This window comes from Boleophthalmus pectinirostris, unplaced genomic scaffold, assembly GCF_026225935.1.
Source record: "Boleophthalmus pectinirostris isolate CB_2022bp ecotype Guang Dong unplaced genomic scaffold, ASM2622593v1 HiC_scaffold_19, whole genome shotgun sequence".
Classification (NCBI taxonomy): Eukaryota; Metazoa; Chordata; class Actinopteri; order Gobiiformes; family Gobiidae; genus Boleophthalmus; species Boleophthalmus pectinirostris.
Window position 1 is genome coordinate 11,658,973 of NW_026571140.1, and position 17,409 is coordinate 11,676,381.

The 17,409-nt window shown below is 40.9% G+C and overlaps 1 protein-coding gene across 2 annotated transcripts in view; it reads left to right on the forward strand.

Annotated features, from left to right (window-relative positions):
* Positions 1–17,409, forward strand: part of znf536 (zinc finger protein 536) — a 217,606-nt gene that overhangs the window by 131,713 nt on the left and 68,484 nt on the right. For both annotated transcript variants that reach the window (XM_020927455.2, XM_020927453.2), the window contains exon 4: positions 9,952–11,538. In XM_020927455.2, the coding sequence (XP_020783114.1) occupies positions 9,952–11,538 (1,587 nt within the window). The remainder of the gene's footprint in view (positions 1–9,951; positions 11,539–17,409) is intronic.

Sequence of the window (17,409 nt, forward strand, 5' to 3'; positions counted from 1 at the left end):
CGCAGCAGCTCCGACTCACGATTCCAAATGGAAATCCCTCACAGCTGAGAAAAATCAATGCTAGCTTTGCTCTTTATTCTGCCTTATTCAGTGTAACTCTCCTCCTCGGTGCACTTAAAAGGCAGAATGGGGACCACCCGCGCTGCTGGCCCCTCTGCTCCTCTGTAATAATAGGCACTCACTGTACCTCACATCTGAATTACACAGACAGACGTGTAGAGCCCAGTGTCCTCCAATAATGAGGATCTCTGCATTAAACAGAACATCCAGGTCAGGGCAGGGCCACGGGATGGGAGCTGAACGCGCACTTTAGTGACAAATAGAAGAGATTTTTACCATGTGTTGTGAGAGTGGAAAAAGGAGTAGGCATTTATTTGATTTTTAAAGGGTGCATTGTGTTACTTTTCTGGTAAAGAGCCCGTCAAATGCTTTTCGCCGTGGAGATGTTATTACTTTGTGGTTCACAGTATAGTATTAAATCTTTTTATCTTCATGAAGTTACAGGTCAGATCTGCGGAGAGGCAAAGTCAGAATGCCTGTTTTTCTGTGTTTTTGAGCAATAAAATCACTTGTAATTTAATAAATGTCAAGTAGAGCTGTTTAATGTCACACTATGGAACATTCCTGGCAGAGCAATGACATATCCATAGAAACAAGCAGGTGACGGACCCCCAACTGAAAAGTTACACAGTGTACCTTTAAGAATTCTGAGATAAAAGACTAAAGAAAGAATCAGGTGTTTTTACAAATAGTTGAAAATACTGGACATGTGATTTTTTGTTGAAAACAATTCCAGTATTTGACCTAAATTCTGCAAAAAAATCTAATTGAAACTTGAAAACAGTGATACTTATGGGCTATTTGCAGCATACTAGATAAATGTTATTGCTTTACAGACACTTTGAGGGCATCTGATGTTTAAAAAAAAACAAAAAAAAACTGTAGGAGCATATATTAGCTATGACGTAAAAGTTTAGAGGGCAGGAGTGCTACTTCGATATACAAAGATTGTGCAGAATTTTTGGTGCTCTTCCGTGTAGGGGCCATGTGATATTCTTTTGTACTTTTTGAATGCCTCTGTTTTTTTTTTCAACTTTCTATAAGCTATGATGTTTTTAATTCAATTTGTTATAGCCATAAAGTGTGTCAGGGTTCGGCACAAAAGCAGTACATTGCTAAAATGCTTGGCCAAAATGTGAGATATAAACACTTAAATCTATCAGAAAATGACTTAAAAGTAGTGAAATTATCTGTCTGTGCAGCAAGATCATTTTACTTGACAAGTTATCTTAAAACAAACTACCTCTAGAGTAGAATTAAGCAGTCTCAGAGCTAAATCTAAAAACAAGATAAATAACCTGATATAAGTTTTAAAATCTTGTCCAGATCAGAGAAATTTGTCACACAATACATATTGTTTATCTAAAACAACTAGAAGAACCTAGATGGAGGACTAGAGTTTGCGTAATTCCTCTTAATGGAAAAAACTAAAGCACGCAGAAGAACTCAAACTCCACACAGAAACCCACCACAACCTGGGACCCTCTTACTGTGAGGCTAGCACCATGCACTTTGCAAGCACACCACTTCATTATTTACAGTAAAAGACACAGCATCGACCTCGCGCACGCAGCTTTGCTCAGTTGCTCAATGGCTAGTGAGCCTTCTAAGTTATGTGTGCATTGAGTGGTACAGCGCAGATCCCCGTGAGAACTGTATTTTATCTTCCAGGCCCCTGTTTGCAGCCCTGACATTAATCCATTTGGCAAAACACACACAGACAATCTAATTCCATTCACGATATATATTTCACATGCTCTCAGCTGAACTGCGCCGCATTTCATGTCTTAATCCTACCGTAAGAAAGACCCAGCACTATACTTAACAGCCTTAAATGAAATCAGCTCAACTTGGAAATTCGATTTGGACACCGGGCATTGCATTTACTCTTATGTCTATCAAAGCTATCCACCACTGGGGCATGTACAGTAGTTTTAGCTCAGCAGTTAAAGTTGCAGCAGCAGGCTTTAGTGTTTCGTCTGCTTTTGTGATTTTGTGAGCAATATTTTAAAGTTCCACTATGTATAGCTAAATGCTTGTTTCCATGGCGATATTATTGCCTTACCTAGAATGTCCATCCATCCATTTTCTTCCACTTATCTGGGCTGGGTCGTGGGGGCAGCAGTCTAAGCAGGGACTCCCAGACTTCCTTCACCCTAGACAATTCCTCCAGCTCTTCCAAAGGGACACCAAGGCATTCCCAGGCCAGCCCAGAGACATAGTCACCTAAAATGTACTGTATTTAAATTATTGCTTGAAATACCTTAAAAACATATTTTTTAAACATATTTTTACTTGATGGGGTCGCCTCTACACAGATGTTACTTGACCTGAGCTTGTCACCTGCTTTTCTCCATGGAGATAAAGGCACAGGGTTCCGACGCTCATGGAAATCCTGGAAAACTCATGGAAATTGAAAATGTAATTTTTCAGATTTTTCAGGCCTGGACAAGTCATGGAATTTTGTAAATTCAATGAAAGTTTTATTTTTTTTTCTCTCTTTCCCACAACTACAGCATTTTGTTAAGTTACCATTATGATTATTTATGAACGTCTGCGCCTTTTTTTTTAAAAAGAGACGACAATAAATGCGCTGACAGTATTTTGAATGTTTACAAACTATAAGACCAAACCATAAGGTGAGTGGAAAGGATTAACGTTTCATATTTAACCCTAAAAGTCTGCTCAATTCTACACATGTAGGATACTGTAAAGTCATGGAAAATTCACTTTAGGTCATGAAAAAGTCATGGAAAAGTTTTGAAAATGTCTCAAAAGAATGGGAACCCTGAAGGCAACACAATAACATATCCATAGAGATAGGTACAACTTTCCAGACTTTCTTCTCCCTACATTTGTGCCTTGCTGGTAACAGAAATGTCACTTGAATCCATGATGATTTCAACTAAATTGACGATTCTCAATCATTGTCTCCCAACTGTTCACGAAGCAGCTGGTATCAGAACTAAATGGGCAATGAGGATAGATGTTATGAAGCGTAGACAGGATTCAGAATAATACTTGAACGTAACATGTATTTGAGGTTTAAGTAGGCCACCGCTGGTATGAATCGGTTTAAGGTTGACTTTATCGTCCTTGTAGAATTGCGTAGGCCAGTAGAGCTATGTCAGTTCGATAATTACGTTTATGTAAGAAAGAGTAGAATACCTGGAAAAGTACTAGCCCCACACCTCCGGAACATCTGAGTGAGGTAGAATACTTACTATACTCGCCAATATGTCTACGAAGCTCCTTAAGGAAAACATGCAAAAACTTAATTCCGTTGATTCTTTCTCCAAATTTTCGTCTAAGGATTTAACTTTGAAAACACATCATTCTGACCAAACACACAGAAAATCACATTGGCATCAGACACGGTAAATGCAAACAATAGAACATAAGGGTTAACAACATCTCTGCGAGTCTGGAGATAGCGCGTCAGGGTCTAAGCTGCTTTCTTTGGACCGGAGCGCACCCTGGATGGCGTCCTATCTAAGCACAGCGTTAGTATCCCTCCTCACATGGGGGAAAAACAGCTTGATGCATCTCCAACATGTGGCCTTTAAATCATCCTATAACCTAATCATAGCTAGCTCCTCTGTGACACCCTGATTACATCCACGCGATGACTTTTACAGCGGCTAAAGATCCCGCGTGCGCGTCTTTGGCGACAATGCGAGAGCGAAACTAGCATGTGACAGCCAGGCTAGCCCCCCCTTTTCATGGTAATGCAACGTGATCGGCACAATGGAGTTGCTTACCAAGCCGGGTCGGGGCTAGCTGGCGTCGTGCGTTGTGCTAGCTTAAGATTAATGTACGGCTAACGGCGGCTTGAAAGCAATGAAGTGCATTTAAATTCCTCCAAAAGTTAAAGAGCTAACGTTACCGTATTAATTTCCTCTTGAAGAGCGAGTGGGAAAATATCCATTAGCAAAATTAAGCGCAGTTTTGGAGGTAGCTAACATTGTGCATGGCGCTACAGTGTGGGCTAATGAACACACTGCAGAGGGTGATATTTCATTATACAAATTAATGCTCACATTTTAATGGGAAAGTCACATAATGAATCTAGGCTTCAGTGACAGCAATTAGGGGCCCAGATTGTCCCCTTCTGGACAAGGCACTATTTAGCAGTAAGCAGCTGTGTGTAAAAAAGAGAAAGGTCCACGCTCTTGACAATAGGCGCACATAACTTGAGGCGGGCGGCATAAGCAATAAGGCTCCCTGTTCACCTTTAAATGGCTGGAGTAGGAGACAAAGAGGAGAGGGGAGGGATGGCCCGTGTCACTTAACCTTACCCTAACCTTGTAATCAGGATGAATCAAGCCAGACCTGTGATCCTCCCTAACATTCATCTAGCGCATCCTTAGCGCCCTCGCCCAAGCACTACGCGTGATGTATTGGACTTTAAAGGCACGCTTTTAAAAGGGAAGGAAATGGAGAGGGAGTGCAGGGAAGAGAGAGGAGTGCAGGGAGAAGTTACATTCAATTAGGGATGTTTTAAAACTTGTAGGCTGTATCATGGTTTCCCAAAGACTGGGTCGCCACCCTCAGCAAGAAATTATTTTTTTTTTGGGGGGGGTCACCTTGTCATATCATTAAGAAGTTGTCAATACAATACATACCTCGATACATAGGCCACGATACGATAGATATCTCAATACAATGCACTTTTGATTTGATATGGTTCAATAAAAATCATGGCTGTGACACTAAAAGCCTTTGTTAAACCACTACTTTTGTAAAGTTCATATGAAAAATGAACATTTTAATCCTCAAAACAGTGAAAATGTGAACTGTGTCGCATAAACGAGTTTCTTTCCTCTAAACAAACAACACAACTGGAGCGCTGTAATAAAATAAGTAAAATATACCAAAACATACTCTTGGCGATATATCGATACAGCAGCCCACGATATCGATACTGAATCATCACATTAAAACGATTTTGATGTTTTTGCACACTCCTACTAAGGACTGTTTTGTATCAATATTGCTGGTTTAATTGAATGCTAAAAATAAAAAGAAATGGGCTACATTTAATGTCCAAATAGGCGGCTTATGGATCCTTTTATTGCTGGTTCAATAACTGATTTTCATTGTTTAAAACTTGAGTAATACTAATTGTTCAGAGAGACACGATCACTCAGTCAACAATGAAATGTCCTCATTAATATTCAAGAATGGTCAAATCTACCTTTATTTTGTGATTTACGAATAATGTCTATTGACTTGAGTCGTGAAGGTTTGTGACTTGTGAAATGTGGCTCCCCAGAAAAAAAAGTTTGGGAAACACTGGGCTATATCATACATGCCCATAATCCTCCAAGCTCCTTTGTGTTTTAAAGTCCATGCACATATTAATTGTGTCGCTTGTTCAGATTAAGTGCACAAATTGTCATCACTGCATAGCCTAGAATCGTCTAAACACAAAAAAATGTACGGCAGCTGACCTGGAGGTATTCTAGACATACACATTAAACATTATTTTCAATGATACTTTGAATGCCAATGTTAAAAAGTGTCAAAAGTAGGTTACAATCATAAATAACGTGTAGGACCTTAAGCATGCAGATAAAATGTGCTGTTTATGACATCCATGCTCGAATAAGTAGGGCATCTGGTGTTAAAAAACAGCAAATCAATCACAATATACCAAAATGTAAACAAAAATATAAGATTGTTTCATACATACACAGTTTTACCTAAATTAAGACAATAGGGAACATAGTATAGTGACTTCTAGTGGTTAAAATGAAAATCACTGAAATTTAACTTGGAGTTACTAACTTTTAATTAATAATTTTTCAACATGTAGGAATTATCCTTAAGATGATTATGGCAACTATATAAAACAGGTTTGCATATTAATTCTGACCTAGTTATTCACAAAGTAGCTGTATTAAACAATTGAACTCCATTGACACAGTAGAATATAATGTGCAATACTTGTTATATCCTTTCAATTCCATACATCCCAGAATCCTATTTAACCGCATAAGCATTCTTTTAATGTTCCTCTCCCCTCGTCTTTTCTTTTCTGACATTGACGACCTTATCGCCGCTGACCCTTTCCTTAAGCCCCTTATAGTCTACACTTTATCCGCAAATTCCATTAGCCCCACTAATGTAGATATACTTAAAACAGATGTAATGCAGCCTCTTTGCTTTATCCTAACTCTGCAAGATCCCCCTGTTCTTATTATTATATATTTTTTCCTTTCCGGACGAGAGGAAATTCATCTTGGAGTATGTCATATCTATTAAGCCATTTTAATTGCCCCTCTGTACAGGTTAGGGGAATTTATCTGTACTTGTTTCTATGGCTGCAGCTCGTACAAAGCCTGTTCTTGTAACATCGTGAAAACAGCCCAACGGACGGAGGAGGAGACGCGGAGCAGCAATCTGGAGAAAAATGATTTATTTGCGCAGAGGTGTCACTCCAATGTTTATGGGTGCTAGTTTTTCATGCTGAGGCTATACCAAAGCTGCAGTGATGCATTTTCTCCTATCCTTCACCTATGGGGGACATAAGAACTGGTGCTATGTTAACGGATAGTAGTAGAAAGTGTACACCTCAATTTTATTCTTTTAAATGTAGATCTGAATACTTTTTATGATATTGTAGGAAAGATATTTGTTTGACTTTTCAGTGACGTACAGCTAAGGATGATAAAATGCTTCTAATTTAAAAAATAACATCAAATCAATGAAAATGAACTAAATAGAACTTCATTTATGCGTTGTTTATTTTTTGTTTTTTGGCGTTTTTTCCATTTGTTTTTTTCTTGATGGCTTTAATTTGGAATGGTTTTCAAGTTCATATGTTTTATTATTTATTATTTATTATATATTTGTCCATATAGTCACAATATCCCTAATGTCAGAAAATGAAAAGGACAAATCCCTACTACTATTTCGCTTTACAAAGTTCTTGTTTTTGTCACATAACGGATATGTTGGTGTAGTAAATTACAGCCTTAATCCCTGCTAATTAAATGCATATTTTTGTTCCAAGCTGTTTACCTCTCACCACCCCATTCTTCACCTACAAAAAACCCTAGCCCCAAGTAAAGAACAGGACAGCAACCAGCGAAAGTTTACCCTTCTATTTTTAACTCCCAAATAGCAATTTCCTGGTTTTGTGGCGGCTGCGATCTGTCTTGTGGCTGGGAGGTTGTGCTGTTTGCGCTGATATCAATTAAAAGTGGATTAACGGGTACATAATGACCTTTAGCAGTAAATTGTGTGTAATGTTGCAAGGCAGGATACAGTATATTCCCCAGATGTCACACCAGGCCCCTGACGTATGATGGAGCAGATGTCTTAGCCAGTCCAAATGGCCCTCCAAGACACACACACACGCACACACACACACGCATTCACGCACGCACCAACATGTGTTCATACTCGGGCCCAAATGGTGCGCAGATATATACGCGCACGTAAACAGCACAGGGGAGAGGGGGTGCGCTTGTCGTGTAGTTTCCCGATATATTTAAAAACGCTTAAATTTTAATGGAAAACGGCAATCCACTGATCACCCTCCCAGGGCATCCCATTTATTTTGCGTAAACATCAAAGGCAGTGTCGAACCCACAATCCTCTCTGCTTTTCATTCTCATTTCGGATATGTAGATGATACATTAATCTTTATTTCGCACTCAAACATTAACAATCTTGCATAAGGACAAAACGAAAAAAAAAAAAAAAAAAAAAAAACAGAGGAGGGGAAAAATCAGATCAGTCTAATTTCTGTCTAATTTGGCTCCTAGAATATCATTTTGTCCAGTTAGAGGAATTGAGAATGATCATTTGCATCAGGGACGTTTCCTTATTAAATCAGCGCACAGCCTCTGTTCAGCAGCACACAGGAGAAGCACTTATTGGGTTAAAAGCTCATCTCGTGCGCTTTATCTTAAATATACTCTATGCTTCTTAGCCACTAGTGTAAGAGAAGCAATATCAAATCACTGTCTTTCTATCTATAGTGCTGGCGATCAGTCTGCGCCGCCAGCCTTCTATAACCTTTTTCCTCTCTGTTCTTTTCCACTCTTTTGTGTAGCCTCCTATTCTTCTCTCTGCTGTATCAATATTGTATCGAGTTAGTGTTTGTGGCCCTTTATTTGAGAACTCCGCAGTAGGTCCGCAGATCGCAGAGTCTTTTTCTGGAATGGTGCCCTCTAAATAATGATAAATTACTTGAGCAGTATGCCATTTGCTAATTATATCCATGATTTACTACACAGCCCGACTTAAATCATTCAAACCAGCCTTGCGTAACAATGCCTTTTTTCTCCTATAAAATGGTTTCCATGTGTATAATCTAAACACTTTATGCTCATATACTTTATATATAGCAATGTGCATTTCCACACATAAACAGAGCGCATAACAAACAGGCTTTATTCTTCTCTTTCCACTAATCTCTTCTTTTCACACAACCGCCATTAACAATCAAACACAAATTCCAGGCAGGGAACTTTTTATATGTGTATATATTAAAGGAAAAAAGGCTTAGAATTTTCCCTTCTCTGTTCATTGTTTAATGAATCCAAATCTGGCTCAGACTCCAAGCCTATTATAATTGCTAGCAGGATGTGTTCTATTTCAACATAAGTATCATTCCAATGGAAGATCCACTTCTGGCAGAATTGTGCTGGTGTTATACTATTATCAAGTACATTCATGAATATGGATGTGCATCATAAATAAATATATGTAAATGTTACACAATAGATTCACCCCTATTTTACCATAAAATAAATCACTTTGATCTGCGGGAGCGCGAGTGATTCATATTGTTCTTTATGGTGAGGCTCCTCCACTACAAGCATGTGTTTCGCATATGTCCCAGCACTTTTTGTGAATACTCACAGACCTGCCTTTAGCATGGGAGTGTGTTCTCCATATTTCCTTGCTGGTGCGTTGCTGTGTGGCAGTAGTTGGGGTAATCTTACAGTGCAGCTGATTTATGTTCCTTAAGACAAACTGCAAATAGGCAACGTCCGAGAAACTGCGCCCTCATCGCCAAGGCACAGACAAGGCCAGAACAGCAGCACGTTTAGCCTGTAGCCCACACACACACAGCCAGGCTAACACACACACACGAGGCCTCGCTCCAGCCTTCAGCAGAGCAAACCCAGATCACATCGAGACAGTTTTGTTGTCAGATGAAAATATTATCTCTTGTAGTGGACTGAAAGCGCCATATGGTGAAATGTTTTTATGGTGTTGATGTGAGTGATGGCTCACTTGGCGGGCTGGATGTAGCTGGATCGACCCATATTCAGATGCCTATCCCACACGGCTCCCCCCACAGTCAGAGTCCCAGCACACACACAAACATATGAAATAGAGCACAGCTGATAAGAGAGACAGGGGACTGTTAGTCCAATGTTGCACATTATTACTTTCACTTGTAGTTTATTTCATCATGTTGCATATGTCAAAAACTATTTAAACTCTTCAAAAAAGTAAAGTGATAGAGTTGGAAATGAAAGTTTTGTGCAATTGAATAAAGCATGTCTGGAATATATTTGTTAGTATTGGTTTGGACATAAGATGAAACAGGAACACAAAGAACCTCACTAGCAGAGCTAAATGAGAGCAAATAAAGTTTATGATTTCTGACCTTCTATAACCAGGGTCATGTTGAATGCTAGTGATTAAATTGAAATGCAATTTAGACTTTTAATACTAGTTAATGGAATACAAATCTTTGTTGCAAGCTCTTCTCATTTGACCTCATTTTCCTGTTCTGGGAGGTTACATGACCCTAGGGTCCACATTCCCTGCTCCAATAAATAGCTTTTGATATTCAGTCAATCTAATAATCAGGTTAATGATTCACTCTTTTCCCTTTTCTGTTTCTCTTTTTTGGCCTCTCAGGAGAGAAACCCTACCGGTGCCCTCATTGTGACTATGCCGGGACCCAGTCTGCCAGTCTCAAGTACCACCTGGAGCGCCACCACCGCGAGCGCCAGAACGGGTCCACCAGCTCAGGCCAGTCCAGTGGGCACAACTCTTCCAATGACCACAAAGACGACCATAGCAAGAACAGCGGAGGCATCTTTGCTCGCCCAGATGTCCTGAGAAATGTGTTCAAAGGCATGCCCCCCAACCTCGACTTCAGGGGGGGACCACTGCTGCCACACCAATGGGGCTCCGGCAGCATGATGTCACCACATGACCGGGACCGCATCGAGCGCCATTTTGACTCCTCCTCCACTGAGAACATGAAGCCTACCGATGGACCCTCCCCTCTGGTCTCACCAGAGAACCCGGCGAGCTTCTCTGACCTAAGCCGGGCCTACCAAAGTATGATCGGAAACGGAGTTCATTTCCAGGGTTCCCTCCAGGCCTTTATGGACAACTTTGTCCTCAGCTCCATGAAGAAGGACCACAAGGACAGCTCCATCCAGCTTTCAGCCCAGCGCTACCATGATAACGGCGAGCCTAAAGCTAAGAGAGCCTCCATTGAGCAAGACAGAGAGGACAAGGCTGATGGCAAGCCCAACTCACAGCCTGGCAAACCTGGCTCGCAGTATGAACCCTTGGACCTGTCTGTATCTGTCCGGCCTGAGTCTGCCTCCGGGTCCATTCCTGGTGCCACCCTCACCATCCATGACAATGTGGCCTGGCATGGCTGCCTCTTCTGCTCCTTCTCCACTCCCTCTCTGGAGCTCATGGCACTGCACCTTCAAGCCAACCACCTGGGGAAGGGCCACCCGCAGAGATCTGAATCAGGCAGAGAGCCTTCACCCACTATGACTGGCAAGAGCATGTTTGACAAAGACGATGATGGAGAGAAAGGGCCAGGAGGCTGGAACAACCATGTCGACCAGCCGTACAACCCATTCCAGAGTGATTTCTACAGGCGCTTCGGTGGTCTGTATGATGGATCCCCCAAGGGTAACCAAGGCCTGCAGGGCTACGGTCCTTCAGCTGAGGAGGGTGATCTTCCCAACCCTGGATTTCCAACTGGAGATGAAGAGATGGGTGAGAGGGGCTCTTCTGGTATAGCTGACGACGCTAGGTCAGATGAGGATGGCGCTAAGACCCCCAAGAGACGGCAGACGAACCACTCCGATGACGAACTGGAAGACGGCCGAGGCATGACCGAAGAGGAAGGAGACAGGAACGAGAACGGTCAAATGGAGGAGGACGAGGAGAGAAGTCCCAGGTCGGACCATCTCCAGAACCACAACAAACACGACGACCCAAGAAGTGGCGGCACTTTGGGGGGCATGAACCCACTCTCCCTGAACCAAGGCCTTCCTTTGGACAAGCAGTGGCAGTCGGGCCTGGGTCTCATGTCTCCGGGCGGTGCTCCCCCTTCTGGACACCTGGAGCAACAGATGAACATGCTGTCAGTCCTGCGAGCCTACAGCAACGACAACATCCCAGCATTCAACGGCCTGGGCGGAGGAGCGGGAGGGGCGTCCGTGGGGGGAATGAAGAGGCCAGATGCATCCGGTAAGCGTGTGTTTAACCTCCACTGGCACCGTAATAGCTGCAAAACAGACACACAGATATATTCACACAGTGCAAATTCAATTTTCTAACCGCACCAAAACAAAACGCATATACATTTTTTACCATGCCACCCACCACGGCACCACAGACACTCACTAAAGGTTCCCGAGATTGGCTCTGAAGTGATTTCGCCCTTATTTCAAGCAAGTTTAGAAGCTATCAGGCTGGCGACTAGCAACAGATTAATCTTTATTACACGTTTATATTACTGGGAGTGCAGAGCCTCCCCTCCCGCGCAGTGCAAGGGGGAATAACCTCGGGTGAGCGGGAGCAGGACCCCGGCTCCTCTTGCCATCTCCTCCACATGTCTCTTAACTATCTTAGCTCTCATAAAGCCCGCTCCCAAAAGCCCATTACTTTATAAGACTCGTCGATCTATGACCCTGTGAAAAATGAACTGTCAGCTTTCATGATGCCGCTAAGGTTACAGCCGCTCCTTGAGACTCGGCAAAGAAGTCCTATTTTTTTTTTTCTGTTTTCAATGTTTTACAATGGTCTTTTTACAGTTTAGGGGCCGCTTGGCAAAGTGTCTGTATTGCAGGAAAGTAAAAAGATACAGAGTCCAAGTTGAGTTCAGAATACTACAAAATAGAGAAATTGCTGGGGAAGAGATAGGGCTATTAAAGTCATAAATGTGAAGCTAGCAAGACAAAGTCCTTCCAATGACAGAACCCTTTCGTTGTAAATTATATTGTAGACTTAAAATGGTAATTCCACCGATTTTAGCTATTAACATTACATATACACTTTAAAAAACCTATTCAAAATTTATCTTCTGGCTTTGGCATAGCAAGACTATAAGCCCACATTTCTTCACAACCATAAAAACTCGATCTAAAGTGAAAATATATTCTCAGAGTGCATATTGCAGTTGCTTACATATATGCATTCAATTACACGATGGAAGATATATTGAGTTATAATAATAGTGACCCGCTTTGATAATGAAGCATAGCGGCTACATGTGTTGGTCTGACCTTTTCATTTGACAAAACATTAGCCGTTGTCATGGCACCAATCTCCGTGCATATCTTAAACATTTTATCCATATGGTAACAATATCTAAAGATAAAGATTTTTTTTTTTTTTTTCAATGAATAGGAGACATGGCTTTGTGCTAGCGTGTCCTACTTATTGTCTATGTAAGCTTGTGAAAACCCATGCAATGTGACGTGGGCAGTTCCCTCGCAACTTGGAATGCTGACCTTTTTAGATAAGGCATTCTCTATGGAACAAAAGCCTTTCTTACATGTTGTTATTTTGTCCCAGTCGGAGGCAGGCTTCATTGTAATTAGAAAACGCAACAAGTTATTATGTTTCCTACATCCTGGCACTGGATATTCATCATGCCAATCTGGGGGATGCCATTGAAGATAGCCCTGTTTTCTATAAATGATAGCGTGGGGAGATAAAAGCGTGTTAGGGCACAAAGTGAAATGGAGTATACGAGCGTGACTTTGCCTTATCAGACCTGGTTAAGCTATTCACGGGAGTTTTGCGTACCTATTTTTGTAATAGTCGCATATAGTATTGTATGTGAATTATTTGAAAGTATGATGTTGTAGAATACTGACCAATATTGATACCAATATAGGATTATTATTGGATTTTTTTTTTTCCATTTTGTAATTATTCATTTTTATGCAGTTAAAATGGAAAAAAATAAAATAAAATGAAACTGAACAATGGATACAAAAAAAAAAGCAACAAATACAAAAAGTGTATAATATTAACTATTGTAAATCAAATAATTTTCAATAATTTTAACATTATAATAAATATACAAATATGTCGATTTTGATTATTTAATTTTTTTTTTATTAGACATGCCTCTATGAGTGTAGTAGTAGCAATATATATTACGCTCAATAGAAGTAGTCACCATTCTCAACTACTTTTGTGACTGCCTACTCTAGACTACTTCAAATCGCACAAATTCAAAAATACATGTTATATCTCAGTTTGGGAAAATAATCATGCTTGTTATAAAATGCACCATTACCTGCTCTCTTTATATGTGTCCACTTGTGAGCCCCTTATGTTGGGAGGTCAGCCGTCATGTGAAGAGCCAAAGCCACATATTCCACTGTTATTTGGTGGGGGCCGCGCAGACATCCATAAAACTCAATTCAGACCTGGCAAAATGTGATTATCTGGAGTGGGTTTGCATTAGGTTTGTATGCAAATATGGCATAAATCATTAATATCGAAATTCTCCCGTGAATGTGCGCGGGCTGTGGGAGGGCACGCGCCGCACGTCTGTAGTGGCCGCCTCTTCATTAGTATGCCCAGAGGAGGCCTGGGGGGGGACAATGCACGGGAATGTACCTGCACTATGACTTGTAACACATATTCACTCATGCATTAACATAACTATTTGATTTGAGTCTTTACATCCCGGTTCCAACATTAAAAAACGCCTGAGATATCAGCTTTATTTCTTCAGTCAACTTGACCAATTGGCTTCCCAAAAACTTAAGGCAATATATGAAATGAAATCTTAGAGCGTATTAAAGTTCATAAGATGCATGTGTATTTGATGACAGCCATATTGAGTGGGGGTTTAGCCACAGGATAGATTTTAAATATTTTGGTTAGTGTAGCTATTGTTCATTAAATACAGCATACTTCAAACTGCCTCGGTATGAAACTTTTTAGCCAAAAAAATCTATTATTACCGCATTTTTCAGACTATAAGACATACCAGCCAAAAAATGTGTAATGAAGAAAAAAATATACTTAAGTTGCACTGGACTATAAGTCTCACTTTTTGGGGGAAATGTATTATATAAAATCAGAGACTGGGAACCAACATTTACTCTTGAACGGCAAGTAATAGTAATAACAATAGAACAGAGAACAGCAGAACAGAACAAGTTTATCAAACTCTCCATCTCACTCCAAATCACTAAAACCACTGAATTCCTTCATCCTCGGTGTCACTTCTGAGCAACTTCCCGACCTCCAGAGGTGAACGGAGCGTCACTTCCTCTTCTGTGTAGCTATCGTCAAACTCAGCATCAGTTCCAGTTAGAATTATTCCGGCCTTTCTGAATCCCAACAGGATAGTTTTGTTTGGCTTTATGAGTTTAAGTTTTACATTTTCAGTGGTACAGAATTAATGGTGCGATCGACTGACATGATACAGACAGGACAGCGGCTCCTGCTGCAGGAGACATGTGCAGTAGAGTGAAGTGACAGTGGTACAGGAGTAATAGGAGTAGCAGATACTGGCACACAAGCATAGAGTGCTCTCTCACAGCTGTCACTGTGAAAATTGTAATATATAAGTCGCATCGGAGTATAAGTCAGAGGACCAACCAACCCATGAAAGAAAGTGCAACTTATAGTCTGAAAAATACAGTATACATATTTTTTCCAATTTAAGTTGTTTATATTGTGCTGAACAAACTTGACGACCTGAAGCAGGGCCTCCACCTGCTTGAGTCAGGCTATAATTCCAACACACAAAAAAGGTTTAGATGGACTGGCTGTTTAAACATAAAAAAAAGTATTATTATTTCTCCCACCTATTCTGTGTCAGGTTTAGGGTTCAATTCCCACCAAACCTGTATGACTCTACTAGTATATCTCGTTTTTAGTGCGATAGCTTGGAATGGCATCTGATGTTAAAACCCCAAAACTCCACCCAACACAATTTATAGTTCAAGTTACAACATTGTATAAGAAAATGAAATATGTATAAAACACAAGAAGAAAACCGCACACTTTGCATTTAACACATTTCTCATCACAAACCACACCTTTCCAAATTGGCTGTGGGATTGGTCATATCAATAATGTCATTAGCAGCTACGGTGGCCTGGAGGTGTGCGTAATCAGACACGGATCTGGTATCTGAGCTAGCATACGGACGGACGGCGGCGTGTAAAGATTGATATGAAGCCGCCGCACTATTTGCAGTAGCGCAGATGTGCTTAACGCGATCGATACTTGGCTGCTGCCTCAGACCTATCTATAGCCGTGCATTATCAAACATGAAGTATTACATTATTCAAACACCAGGGTACATGCCATGAGAGCTCGAGAACAGCGCTCCTCACGTCCTCTTGCTCAAATTACATCAGCGCCCCGAGATTTACAGTGCTGCTCGCAAGTATCTGTGAAAAAAAGACATATTGTGTACATTTTTAGATTAATGCGATTTGAAATATTTCAGATTTTTAGATTATAGAAAGTGGCAACTAAAACCAAAAAGCTAAAACCAATATTTTTGGGGGAGATAAAAGTGACCAAGGTTGGTATTGGTCATCATTGTCTATACATAAGGTTGCCGGTTAAGACACAGTGAAGACCATTTTTATGTACTTGGGCAAGACACATTAACTACTGCCTATATAAGCAGCTTGTAGTCACTAAGGCTCCGTTCAATCCGATTTTTTCGCCTCTATGTGACCTGTATCTGATCTTTTAATGACAGTCTGAATGACACAGATCCGATTTTTTCAAATGCAACCCAGGCCACCATATATGGTCGTAAAACTGATACCTATCGTATCTTTTTACATGCAACTTCAATCTGAATGGCCAGGTCGCATTCATCCAACATACACGTCACAAATATACATAAAAGTTCTTCTCCTCATATGAAAATTGTGCATGAACTCCGTGTCAATGAAGCAGCCAAGCACATGTCAATCCTACCACTCTTGGCTGCGACTCCGCACCCACACGTTCCTTTCTACGACGTTGCTGCCACTGCCTCACAAGACGGCATGGCCAAAAACCTTGTCCTTCTCCGTCTCAGTCTCCTCCTTAAAATAAATAACCTGTACATGTACTTGCTCCGGTACGACAGCAAATTTAAAATCTTCCATAAACATTGAGCATGCCAGCTGTGTGTAATGACATCCTGTCCTCCAATGCGCAGGCGGGACACTTTTGGGGCGTTTAAAGTTCACACTGGAGATCACATACAAGTCGCATTTAATTGGAAATGTGAAGGACCTCGCAAAAAAATTGGATTTCACAAAAAAATCTGAATTGAGCATTAAGATCTGCAGTCAGAACGTAGCCTAAGTTTGATGTTGTAGTATTAAAAGCACAGTTTACTCATGATTCAGAAGGTTTTCAATTTCAATTCAATCAAACAATTTACAAATTTCAAATAACTTCCTGCTGAATTCCCCAAAATTTTTCTGGTTTTGGCATCTACCCTTTTTTTTTTTTTTGCTCATAGCCTTCACCTTACTTGATTTGATATACCAACTTTGACTCGAGAAGGAGATTGACAGGTGAGAGAGGGGGCTTTGATAAAAGTCTAGGACTTGGAAGAGCACTTTTCAAAGCAGAAAGTGGCACGGCTCACGGCCAAGCACCTCTCGCAGTCTGAGAAGTGCGCCACGCTAACTCCGAGTGGAAAAACTGCAAAATGTTGTATATCCTAACATCAATTACACCCATTACTTACAGTTCACAAGCACCCTCACATCCTCCCGACTGCTATTGTTTGCTTCTGGGAAAAAAAGCTCACCTGGATGGCACCAAAATGCTATCTATTTTTGTAAACTTGAGAGGGTAAACATAGAGTGGTGGTGCCGAAGAGTCACTAGATAGCATCAGGTACACCCAAAGTAGAAGCGGTGGTGCCAGCGTGTCTTGTTCTAAAATTTTAATGGCAGAAATTGAGCTGTTAAGTGGAATCCAAACATAACATAAAATTCAATTTGTCCTGTTTGTCCAATGAGGTAACTGCTTTTGGTGGACACACATGACCTCACTGGGGATATTCACAGCCTGAAAGTTGGATGTGGTAACGCAATTAATCAAATTCAAAATACTTGTTTTTGG